Below are 12500 nucleotides of genomic sequence, written 5' to 3' on the forward strand. Positions count from 1 at the left end.
TAAATGTAATGGGTTTACAATATCTCTACACTTGATAAATTACCACAATAACAAAACAAGCTTGTTGAAAATGTTTACTTTTTTTATTTTACTTATTCAAAGTCAGTTCATTTCAGAAGGACATGGGAGGCATCTGATTACACAAAAACACTCCATCACAGTACTGACAGACAGACATGCTCTTTCTGGGAGAGCAGAGCATGTCTGTCTGTGTCAGGGAAGACTGATGGTTAAGGTCATTTATGTTTGTGTTAGTGCTGAGCGATTAACTGTAATGTCGTTTTTTATTTGATTTAAACCACTTGTTTTTTTGTGAGAGCCCAACACGCCGTTTCTATGGAAATAAATCAAATCATTCACGAGAGAAATCAAGTCAAGAACTATGTGGAACGCTGTGCAGAAGGGTGTTGTAGTTTTCATTAAGCAAATATTCAACATAGTTTAGTGCAGAAAATTGGTATTTAACTATAATGATCAAATTAATTGCGCCTGTCCTTTCTGGCTTGGACAGAGATGGATACACTTACGCCTGCTACGTTAGGTTAGATACCTATAGACTGGATGAAAAAGGAATGTACACAACATGAGTGGTGTCTATTCATGGATGCCAAGGGAAGCTGGGTTTCCCCCAAAAATGGGAAAATATACAAATCTGTTTAGTTTTCCTTAAATTCGCAAGAGGCTCTCTGTCTCTATAGCCCATCTATCAGATGATGTCTGGTCCAAAAGAGGATGATATTGTTGCCACCCGTAGCATTGAATGCAAGCGAAGCCAGCGAACATTGGCCCTCCCCAATATAAAATATTAGCCAATCAGCATTAATCTAAACTGTGAATGGTCCTGGCGCACCAAAAAAAAAAAGGGTCAAGGGAAGCAAGTTTGGATTTGAAAAAAACTTGAATTGTTGTGTTGTCCTCCGGTGGTTAGTCATCTAAAACAGCCATGGATGGCAATAGGGATTTGGACTTGTGATTTTACTTAATTCTCTGTCTGGCCAATTTAAAAAAAATCTAACTAGGCAAGTCAGTTAAAAACATTCTTATTTGATTATAACGGTGATTCTGATCCAACCATGAATTAATATATTGTGCCCCTGGCCTGATGTTAACTAGCTGGCTCATTGTTGACCATGGAAGGAAGTTAGGCTAGCGAGCAAGCATTTTAGCCAGTTAGCCTTGGACAGCAAAAACTACAAATATGTACTGTATATGACAGAGTCATGGACTGTTTTGGCAACATGAGAGGATGGAATTGGCGTTTCTATACAAGTTAAGCGAGTCCACGTTTTTCTACTTGCAAGCACGCCGCACACACAGAAATCAGTACCATGGACAGCCACATCATATTTAGCTTATGTTTATTGGACTAAATAGTGTTTGGTATCGTTTAGTTGTCACTGTATTAGACTAAGCAGAGGTGATTTGATGATATTGAAATGGTGCTGGAATAGTGGAGGCTCCTGTTTTCTTTGCGACTTGCGGTTGGTAACTCTCTGGTGTTCTAAATCAGTAGTTGTTTAGTAGTCCGAAAATATCGCTAACATTAACGTGCTTGATTATGCTGTAGGTCATGTAACTGTTTGTTATATGCAATATGCTTTGTGGACTCCACCGGACAGATGTTGCTCCCTGGTTTTGTGACGAAACAAAGGTGTGGTTGAATGTATTATGCCACTGTGTCTTCTATATATATCACGGTGTCAAGGCATGTGAACTAACAGGTTATAGAGCAAACAACGCAATTATCACAACATATAGGTTATAATTTGGATTTTCTTTCCCTGGCTGGCTTGGCTTCCCCAGTGATTTTACCCATATACCGCTACTGCACAACAACGAGAGAGAGACAGTTTGGGAAAGTATGCCTCATCTACTTTGAATAACTAGTCAAATGATTACATCAGACAGCTCTGCAGCATGCTTAGTCCAGTTAGCTAAATAGGATGACTAAGTAATACATGATGACTTCAAGGAATGAAAAATAAAGTTATCAAATAAAAAGTAAGTAATATACACAACTGAAATATTATTTCATAGTAATTTCCTGTTTTTCTTTTGATGTCAACCGAATGTGAAAGAGACCATGGAGTATTTTTAGTTTGGCAATTGAATGTTCACTATTTTTGGTTTTGGAATTTCCATTAAAAAGCTATAAAATCATTTTAATGTCATTATTTCATAATGCATTTAATGTTTAAAAAAATAATCGAAACCGATTTATTTTTTCATAATCGATCCGAAACTACCTTCAAAAGGAACTAATCGCCCAGCACTTGTGTGAGTGTGTAATAATTGTGGATGCTAATATTTTTCCTATTTCACACATGTACACGTGTGTATTAATACGCATGTGTGAATTAGAAACACATTTTTGCATATCCCAACTCCCTGAGATACACTAGGAGAGTGGGGTCACGGCCAGGATCTGCAATTATCAACGGCAACCTTGGAGCAATTAGTGTTAAGTGCCTTGCTCAAAGGCACAGACAGATTTGGGGTTGGCAAGTAGTTGTTTGTGCTTGCATGTGCGTATGCTTGAGGAACACAAGTCTGCAGCCCACTACTGTGTTCTCTTCCTTAGAACAGGCGCTTCTCATAACTGTGAGAGAGAGAGGTTTAACAGATTAATGGATCACATTACAAATGACCAACATGTTGCATCAGGCCGAGATCAGATACTGTAGAGACATATAGGCAGGTTGAAGTGAGATTAGTTTTGAAAGGGGAACCATTCTAAATCTAGGGGCTTGTATGTGGTACGTGGAACTGAGATGTTCAGAAGATAATATATTGTAATGTTAGCCTCTGTGACAGCGCTGCACTATGGGCAAGCCAATACTGCCAAGCTAGAGCACATCAGTAAGTACCTGTGCAGGCTGTGGACTCCTCCCTCCATCTGGGCCGATTTCGTCCTCTTCTCAAACTTCAGATCCCCAGAATACATCATGGCTCTGCAGGGGGAAGACAAATAGTGTTACACAGAGCCCCGAGCTTACACACACAGCCTTCGAACGGATGGTGTTATCAAAGTAGGCTCACTCTGATTTACATTCAAATGTGTACCTGAGCTGGGTGAGGCTCTTGGATCCGATGTCTTGACAGGAGTGCTGGATCCCAGCCAGCAGGTAGGGAATAAACCTATGTATGGAGCCCTTGTCCTGGACTGCCCCCGACACACCCTGGGCCACCTTAGTCTTGTCACATTCACTGGAGAGAGGGAGGAGGAGATGGGTAAACTACAGTGCCTTCAGAAAGTATTCATACCCCTTGACTTATTCCACATTTTGTTGTGTTACAGCCTGAATTCAAAATATACCCAATAATGAAAGTGAAAAAATGTGTATTGAAAATAAAACACAGAAATATCTCATTTACATAAGTATTCACAGCCCTGAGTCAATACTTTGAAGAAGCACCTTTGGCAGCGATTACAACCATCAGTCTTTCTGGGTCTCTAAGAGCTTTCCACACCTGAATTGTGCAACATTTTCCCATTTTTCTTTTCAAACTTCTTCAAGCTCTGTTAAATTGGTTGTTAATCATTGCTAGACAACCATTTTCAGGTCTTGCCAAAGATTTTCAAGTAGATTTATGTAAAAACTGTAACTAGGCCACTCTGGAACATTGTCTTTTTGGTAACAACTCCAGTGTAGATTTGGCATTGCATTTTACGTTATTGTCAAATCAAAGTTTGTCACGTGCGCCGAATACAACAGGTGTACAGTCGTGGCCAAAATTTGAGAATGACACGAATATTAATTTTCAAAGAGTCTTCTGCCTCAGTTTGTATGATGGCAATTTGCATATACTCCAGAATGTTATGAAGAGTGATCAGATGAATTGCAATTAATTGCAAAGTCCCTCTTTGCCATGCAAATTAACTAAACCCCCCAAAAAACATTTCCACTGCATTTCAGCCCTGCTACAAAAGGACCAGCTGACATCATGTCAGTGATTCTCTAGTTATCACAGATGTGAGTGCTGCTGTGCGTTTTGTTGCCAACCTTACTTTGCTACCTGACAACTTTACAGGTTTTACTTTAAGTTACCGTTTATGTTTTTCACTCAACTTTCTTTCAACTTTTTCACCCCGGACGCTTTATCTGGACATGGTTCGTCAGGACTTCCAACAGCCTAAGCTAAGTAGTAACATTAACATGATGCCTTCTAATTGCAGTCGCTGTACTCATAATATACAGGAGAACGAGCGCCTTGCGGCGAGGATAGCTGTGCTACAAGCCCAGCTTCAGACGCAATCATTAGGCAAGGGTAATTTAAGTGTAGGAAAGGATGAAACAGCATCTGTGCCACCACTACGTACAGATCGTAACGTTAGTATAAATCCCCCCCCCGTACTATCCCCGCAGCCGGACAACTTTCTCATGACTTCTGGAGGGAAATGCTGTAGGAATGCTCAACCGGTGTCGCTCATTCAGCCGACAAACATTCAACCGGTTCTCCCATTAAGCAGCGAGTCGGAGTCAGAGGCCAAGCCTTCTCTGGTCTCAACTCCTCCTGTTACGGGGTCTGAGACGCCAAAGCATCCCACAATTAGCTCTGACCAATTGAAAACCCTAGATTCCATTACCCGCAGACTTAAAACGAATCATCCAGCGATCATACACTGTTTACCAGGGGGCAGGGCTACCGAAGTTAAGGCTAATCTGAAGATGGTGCTGGCTAAAGCTAAAACTGGCGAGTGTAGAATATAGAGATATTGTTATCCACGTCGGCACCAATGCTGTTAGGATGAAACATGAAACAGTCAGAGGGCACCAAGCGCAACATAGCTTCAGCGTGTAAATTCGCTAGAAAGATGTGTCGGCATTGAGTAATTGTCTCTGGCCCCCTCCCAGTTTTTATTTTTTTTATTTTTTTATTTCACCTTTATTTAACCAGGTAGGCTAGTTGAGAACAAGTTCTCATTTGCAACTGCGACCTGGCCAAGATAAAAGCATAGCAGTGTGAGCAGACAACACAGAGTTACACATGGAATAAACAATTAACAAGTCAATAACACAGTAGAAAAAAAAATGGGCAGTCTATATACAATGTGTGCAAAAGGCATGAGGAGGTAGGCGAATAATACAGTTTTGCAGATTAACACTGGAGTGATAAATGATCAGGTCATGTACAGGTAGAGATATTGGTGTGCAAAAGAGCAGAAAAATAAATAAATAAAAACAGTATAAAAAACAGTATGGGAATGAGGTAGGTGAAAATGGGTGGGCTATTTTCCTATAGACTATGTACAGCTGCAGCGATCGGTTAGCTGCTCGGATAGCTGATGTTTGAAGTTGGTGAGGGAGATAAAAGTCTCCAACTTCAGCGATTTTTGCAATTCGTTCCAGTCACAGGCAGCAGAGTACTGGAACGAAAGGCGGCCAAATGATGTGTTGGCTTTTGGGATGATCAGTGAGATACACCTGCTGGAGCGCGTGCTACGGATGGGTGTTGCCATCGTGACCAGTGAACTGAGATAAGGCGGAGCTTTACCTAGCATGGACTTGTAGATGACCTGGAGCCAGTGGGTCTGGCGACGAATATGTAGTGAGGGCCAGCCGACTAGAGCATACAAGTCGCAGTGGTGGGTGGTATAAGGTGCTTTAGTGACAAAACGGATGGCACTGTGATAGACTGCATCCAGTTTGCTGAGTAGAGTGTTGGAAGCCATTTTGTGTTGGAAGCCATTTTGTAGATGACATCGCCGAAGTCGAGGATCGGTAGGATAGTCAGTTGTTGCGGAATAGAAAGCCGACTCTTGATTTGATTTTCGATTGGAGATGTTTGATGTGGGTCTGGAAGGAGAGTTTGCAGTCTAGCCAGACACCTAGGTACTTATAGATGTCCACATATTCAAGGTCGGAACCATCCAGGGTGGTGATGCTAGTCGGGCATGCGGGTGCAGGCAGCGATCGGTTGAAAAGCATGCATTTGGTTTTACTCGCATTTAAGAGCAGTTGGAGGCCACGGAAGGAGTGCTGTATGGCATTGAAGCTCGTTTGGAGGTTAGATAGCACAGTGTCCAATGACGGGCCGAAAGTATATAGAATGGTGTCGTCTGCGTAGAGGTGGATCAGGGAATCGCCCGCAGCAAGAGCAACATCATTGATATACACAGAGAAAAGAGTCGGCCCGAGAATTGAACCCTGTGGCACCCCATAGAGACTGCCAGAGGACCGGACAGCATGCCCTCCGATTTGACACACTGAACTCTGTCTGCAAAGTAATTGGTGAACCAGGCAAGGCAGTCATCCGAAAAACCGAGGCTGTAGAGTCTGCCGATAAGAATATGGTGATTGACAGAGTCGAAAGCCTTGGCGAGGTCGATGAAGACGGCTGCACAGTACTGTCTTTTATCGATGGCAGTTATGATATCGTTTAGTACCTTGAGTGTGGCTGAGGTGCACCCGTGACCGGCTCGGAAACCAGATTGCACAGCGGAGAAGGTACGGTGGGATTCGAGATGGTCAGTGACCTGTTTGTTGACTTGGCTTTCGAAGACCTTAGATAGGCAGGGCAGGATGGATATAGGTCTGTAACAGTTTGGGTCCAGGGTATCTCCCCCTTTGAAGAGGGGGATGACTGCGGCAGCTTTCCAATCCTTGGGGATCTCAGACGATATGAAAGAGAGGTTGAACAGGCTGGTAATAGGGGTTGCGACAATGGCGGCAGATAGTTTCAGAAATAGCGGGTCCAGATTGTCAAGCCCAGCTGATTTGTACGGGTCCAGGTTTTGCAGCTCTTTCAGAACATCTGCTATCTGGATTTGGGTAAAGGAGAACCTGGAGAGGCTTGGGTGAGGAGCTACAGGGGGGGCGGAGCTGTTGGCCGAGGTTGGAGTAGCCAGGCGGAAGGCATGGCCAGCCGTTGAGAAGTGCTTATTGAAGTTTTCGATAATCATGGATCATGATCGATAATTAGGGGGAGTGATGAGCTCTACAGCAGAGTCTCACAACTCAATCGCTGGTTGAAAACTGTTTTCTGCCCCTCCCAAAAGATACAATTTGTAGATAATTGGCCCTCTTTCTGGGACTCACCCACAAACAGGACCAAGCCTGCTGAGGAGTGACGGACTCCATCCTAGCTGGAGGGGTGCTCTCATCTTATCTACGAACATAGACAGTGCTCTAACTCCCCTAGCTCCACAATGATATAGGGTGCAGGCCAGGCAGCAGGCTGTCAGTCAGCATAGTGGAGTCTGCCACTAGCACAGTCAGTGTAGTCAGCTCAGCTCAGCTATCCCTTCCTGTCTGGTGTAAATATAGTTCCTCGTTTTTTTTTCTGTATATATTTCGTACATATTTTAATCTCACTTTCCAACTATAGGCTGAATATACTCTACTGCAATCCGCATCACCCAATGTGGTACGGATCTGCTTTTTCTATACTTTAGAACCGGAACCCCCATCAGAAGCTAGCCAGCTTAGCTACTAGCTAGTACTCAGTTAGCCACTGCTAGCGGTCTTCAAAGCTAACTAGGACACCAGCGCGACATCAACCCAGAGCATATCAGACTGCTTTTTCTCTACCACATCTCCGGATTCCTACCGCAAGCTCTGAACCTTTACACCGGATCATCGCAACTAGCTAGCTGCAATCCGTGTGGCTACTCCTGGCTAACGTCTCTGCCCCAAAGCAAGCACCAGCTAGCCTTGAGCTAGCCTCGAGCTAAGCCCATTTTGCCAATTGGCCTGGACCCTTTACTGCCGACACGGAGCCCCGCCGATCCATCACGACTGGTCCGCCGACATAATCGTCCGAGGTGGTTTCAACAGGCTTTTCCGTTGCGACATCGCCAAAGATCCATCTGCTGACCAAGGCCCGCGAGCTTTCTGAAATGCTGTGTCTCCAGCTCATCTAGTGTACTAGAGCACCTGTAGCATACTCCTGGGCTACAATTACCCGGGCCCACGACCGGTCTGTCGATGTCATCGCATGAAGAGGAATAAACAGACTCACCCCATCGCGACGTCCCCCAAAGGTTAACTCTCTAGCCCTCGCTATCTCCCTGCTTGCTAATTCGGCCTGCTAACGGCTAGCTTGTCTAGCACCGGTCCGCTAACTGCTACCTTGTCTAGCCCGGGCCTACGAACTGTTAGCTTGTTAGCACAGGCCTGCTAACCGTCTGAATCACCGCGTCCCAAACACTCTCTGAACCCATTTACTTTCTATCTCTTTTTGATTTTTATTTTGTTTATACCTTCCGGAAACCTGCCACACCCACTGTGATACGGAATCGCTCTTACTTTTAATTTTAATTTTATTTTTATGACTCACTCAAGAACCTCCAGACGCTAACCAGCTAACTAGCTACAAGCTATTTATTCATTGTTAGTTTCTTTTTAAACCTGGATAACACTCGCCAGTCCAGCTTCCCTGCCCATCCACCGCTGCCCCCTGGACACTGATCTCTTGGCTACATAGCTGACGCACACTGGACTGTCCATTAATCACGGTACTCCATTCTGCTTGTTTGTTTTATCTGTCGGCCCAGTTGCCTAGTCAACGCCATTTTACCTGCTGTTTGTTGTGCTAGCTGATTAGCCTCGCCTACTGTTTTTAGCTAGCTTTCCCAATTCAACACCTGTGATTACTGTATGCCTCGCTGTATGTCTCTCTCAAATGTCAATATGCCTTGTATACTGTTGTTCAGGTTAGTTATCATTGTTTTAGTTCACAAAGGAGCCCCTAGATCCACTCTGCATACCCCTGTTACCTCCTTTGTCCCACCTCCCACACATGCGGTGACCTCACCCATTACAACCAGCATGTCCAGAGATACAACCTCTCATCATCACCCAGTGCCTGGGCTTACCTCCGCTGTACCCGCACCCCACCATACCCCTGTCTGCGCATTATGCCCTGAATATATTCTACCATGCCCAGAAACCTGCTCCTCTTATCCTCTGCCCCCAACGCTCTAGGCGACCAGTTTTGATAGCCTTTAGCCGCACCCTCATACTACTCCTTCTCTGTTCCGCGGGTGATGTGGAGGTAAACCCAGGCCCTGCATGTCCCCAGGCACCCTCATTTGTTGACTTCTGTGATCGAAAAAGCCTTGGTTTCATGCATGTCAACATCAGAAGCCTCCTCCCTAAGTTTGTTTTACTCACTGCTTAAGCACACTCTGCTAACCCTGATGTCCTTGCCGTGGCTGAATCCTGGCTCAGGAAGGCCACCAAAAATTCAGAGATTTCCATACCCAACTATAACATCTTCCGTCAAGATAGAACTGCCAAAGGGGGCGGAGTCGCAGTCTACCTCAGAGATAGCCTGCAAAGTAATGTCAAACGCTCCCTAAAACACTTCTGTGAGCAGGCCTTTCTAATCGACCTGGCCCGGGTATCCTGGAAGGACATTGACCTCATCCCGTCAGTTGAGGATGCCTGGTCATTCTTTAAAAGTAACTTCCTCACCATTTTAGATAAGCATGCTCCGTTCAAAAAATGCAGAACCAAGAACAGATACAGCCCTTGGTTCACTCCAGATCTGACTGCCCTCGACCAGCACAAAAACATCCTGTGGCGGACTGCAATAGCATCGAATAGCCCCCCGTGATATGCAACTGTTCAGGGAAGTCAGGAACCAATACACGCAGTCAGTCAGGAAAGCTAAGGCCAGCTTCTTCAGGCAGAAGTTTGCATCCTGTAGCTCCAACTCCAAACAGTTCTGGGACACTGAAGTCCATGGAGAACAAGAGCACCTCCTCCCAGCTGCCCACTGCACTGAGGCTAGGTAACACGGTCTCCACCGATAAATCCATGATTATCGAAAACTTCAATAAGCACTTCTCAACGGCTGGTCATGCCTTCTGCCTGGCTACTCCAACCTCGGCCAACAGCTCCGCCCCCCCCCCCCCCCCGCAGCTCCTCGCCCAAGCCTCTCCAGGTTCTCCTTTACCCAAATCCAGATAGCAGATGTTCTGAAGGAGTTGCAAAACCTGGACCCGTACAAATCAGCTGGGCTTGACAATCTAGACCCTCTATTTCTGAAACTATCTGCCGCCATTGTCGCAACCCCCATTTACCAGCCTGTTCAACCTCTCTTTCATATCGTCTGAGATCCCCAAGGATTGGAAAGCTGCCGCAGTCATCCCCCTCTTCAAAGGGGGAGACACCCTGGACCCAAACTGTTATAGACCTATATCCATCCTGCCCTGCCTATCTAAGGTCTTCGAAAGCCAAGTCAACAAACAGGTCACTGACCATCTCGAATCCCACCGTACCTTCTCCGCTGTGCAATCTGGTTTCCGAGCCGGTCACCGGTGCACCTCAGCCACACTCAAGGTACTAAACGATATCATAACCGCCATCGATAAAAGACAGTACTGTGCAGCCGTCTTCATCGACCTCGCCAAGGCTTTCGACTCTGTCAATCACCATATTCTTATCGGCAGACTCAATAGCCTCGGTTTTTCTGATGACTGCCTTGCCTGGTTCACCAATTACTTTGCAGACAGAGTTCAGTGTGTCAAATCGGAGGGCATGCTGTCCGGTCCTCTGGCAGTCTCTATGGGGGTGCCACAGGGTTCAATTCTCGGGCCGACTCTTTTCTCTGTATATATATATCAATGATGTTGCTCTACCCAAGGACGTCAGAGGACAAAAATCCGTTAACCACCTAACTGAGGAACTCAATTTAACCTTGCGCAATACCCTAGATGCAGTTGCACCCCTAAAAACTAAAAACATTTGTCATAAGAATCTAGCTCCCTGGTATACAGAAAATACCTGACCTCTGAAGCAAGCTTCCAGAAAATTGGAACTGAAATGGCGCCACACCAAACTGGAAAGACAGTACCAGGCAGTATCGAAGAGCCCTCACTGCTGCTCGATCATCCTATTTTTCCAACTTAATTGAGAAAAATAAAAACTATCCAAAATTTATTTTTGATACTGTCGCAAAGCTAACTAAAAAGCAGCATTCCCCAAGAGAGGATCGCTTTCACTTCAGAAGTAATAAATTCATGAACCTCTTTGAAAAAAAGATCATGATAATTAGAAAGCAAATTACAGACTACTCTTTAATAACCAGTTATGCATTAGGGGGCGTAATTCAAATTTTTGGATGAAAAACGTTCCCGTTTTAAACAAGATATTTTGTCACGAAAAGATGCTCGACTATGCATATAATTGACAGCTTTGGAAAGAAAACACTGACGTTTCTGAAACTGCAAAGATATTGTCTGTGCCACAGAACTGATGTTTACAGGCGAAACCCAGATAAAAATTCAACCAGGAAGTGCCACATTTTTTGAAACCGCCTCATGCCAATGACTCCTTATATGGCTGTGAATGAGCTTATGTTTTCCACGTATTCCCCAAGGTGTCTACAGCATTGTGACGTCTTTTTAGGCATTTTCATTGAAGAATGGCTGTAAGGGACCATATATAGCATGTGGTCACATGGTGTCTCCCGCAGAAAATCTTGTGTAAAATACTGAGGTAGCCATTTTTCCAATCGCTTCTTATGAGAAACCAATTGCCTCGACGGATATATTATCGAATATATATGTTAAAAACACCGTAAGGATGGATCCTAAACAATGTTTGCCGTATTTCTGTCGATATTATGGAGCAAATTTTGAAAAAAGTTTGGCGTTATAGTTGCAGCATTTTTCGGTCGATTTCTCAGCCAAGCATGATGAAGAAACGGGAGCTATTTCGCCTACAAAAATAATATTTTTGGAAAAAAGGATCATTTGCTATCTAACTGGGAGTCTCCTGAGTGAAAGCATCTGAAGTTCTTCAAAGGTAAATGATTTAATTTCGTTGCTTTTCTTATTTTTATCAAGGCATAGCATTATGCCTTGATAAACTTACACAAATGCTCGTATAGCCTCGGCTGTAACGCAAAATCTGAGATGACAGTGTTGTTAACAAAAAGGCTAAGCTTGTGTTTGAATATATTTATTTCATTTCATTTGCGATTTTTTGTGTATTTATGTCCGCTGCGTTGTGCTAATGCGTTTGAGGCTATGATCACGCTCCCGGATACGGATTTGCTCGTCGCAACAGGTTAAATCTGCGTATTCTTTCAAAGCTCATGTGTCCTGAGTCTGCACAACTCTGCCAGGACCTAGGGTCAAGGGAGACACTCAGGTGTTTTAGTACTATCTCTTGACACAATGATGAAAATAATCATGGCCTCTAAACCTTCAAGCTGCATACTGGACCCTATTCCAACTAAACTACTGAAAGAGCTGCTTCCTGTGCTTGGCCCCTCCTATGTTGAACATAATAAACGTCTCTTTATCCACCGGATGTGTACCAAACTCACTAAAAGTGGCAGTAATAAAGCCTCTTGAAAAAGCCAAACCTTCACCCAGAAAATATAAAACACTATCGGCCTATATCGAATCTTCCATTCCTCTCTAAAACATTAGAAAAAGCTGCAACTCACTGCCTTCCTGAAGACAAACAATGTATACAAAATGCTTCGGTCTGGTTTTAGACCCCATCATACCACGGAGACTGCACTTGTGAAGGTGGTCAATT

The 12500-nt window shown here is 44.3% G+C and overlaps 1 protein-coding gene across 1 annotated transcript in view; it reads right to left on the reverse strand.

Moving 5' to 3' along the window:
- Positions 1–60: 60 nt before the first annotated feature.
- The window catches only part of LOC124045752 (inosine-5'-monophosphate dehydrogenase 2), a 37928-nt gene continuing 25488 nt past the window's right edge, over positions 61–12500 (reverse strand). The window contains exons 12-14 of the mRNA XM_046365333.1: positions 3064–3207; positions 2868–2951; positions 61–2599 (exon numbers count right to left, since the gene is read on the reverse strand). Coding sequence (XP_046221289.1) covers positions 2578–2599; positions 2868–2951; positions 3064–3207 — 250 coding nt within the window. The 3' untranslated portion in view covers positions 61–2577. The remainder of the gene's footprint in view (positions 2600–2867; positions 2952–3063; positions 3208–12500) is intronic.

The sequence above is a fragment of the Oncorhynchus gorbuscha genome, linkage group LG10 (assembly GCF_021184085.1).
Source record: "Oncorhynchus gorbuscha isolate QuinsamMale2020 ecotype Even-year linkage group LG10, OgorEven_v1.0, whole genome shotgun sequence".
Lineage (NCBI taxonomy): Eukaryota > Metazoa > Chordata > Actinopteri > Salmoniformes > Salmonidae > Oncorhynchus > Oncorhynchus gorbuscha.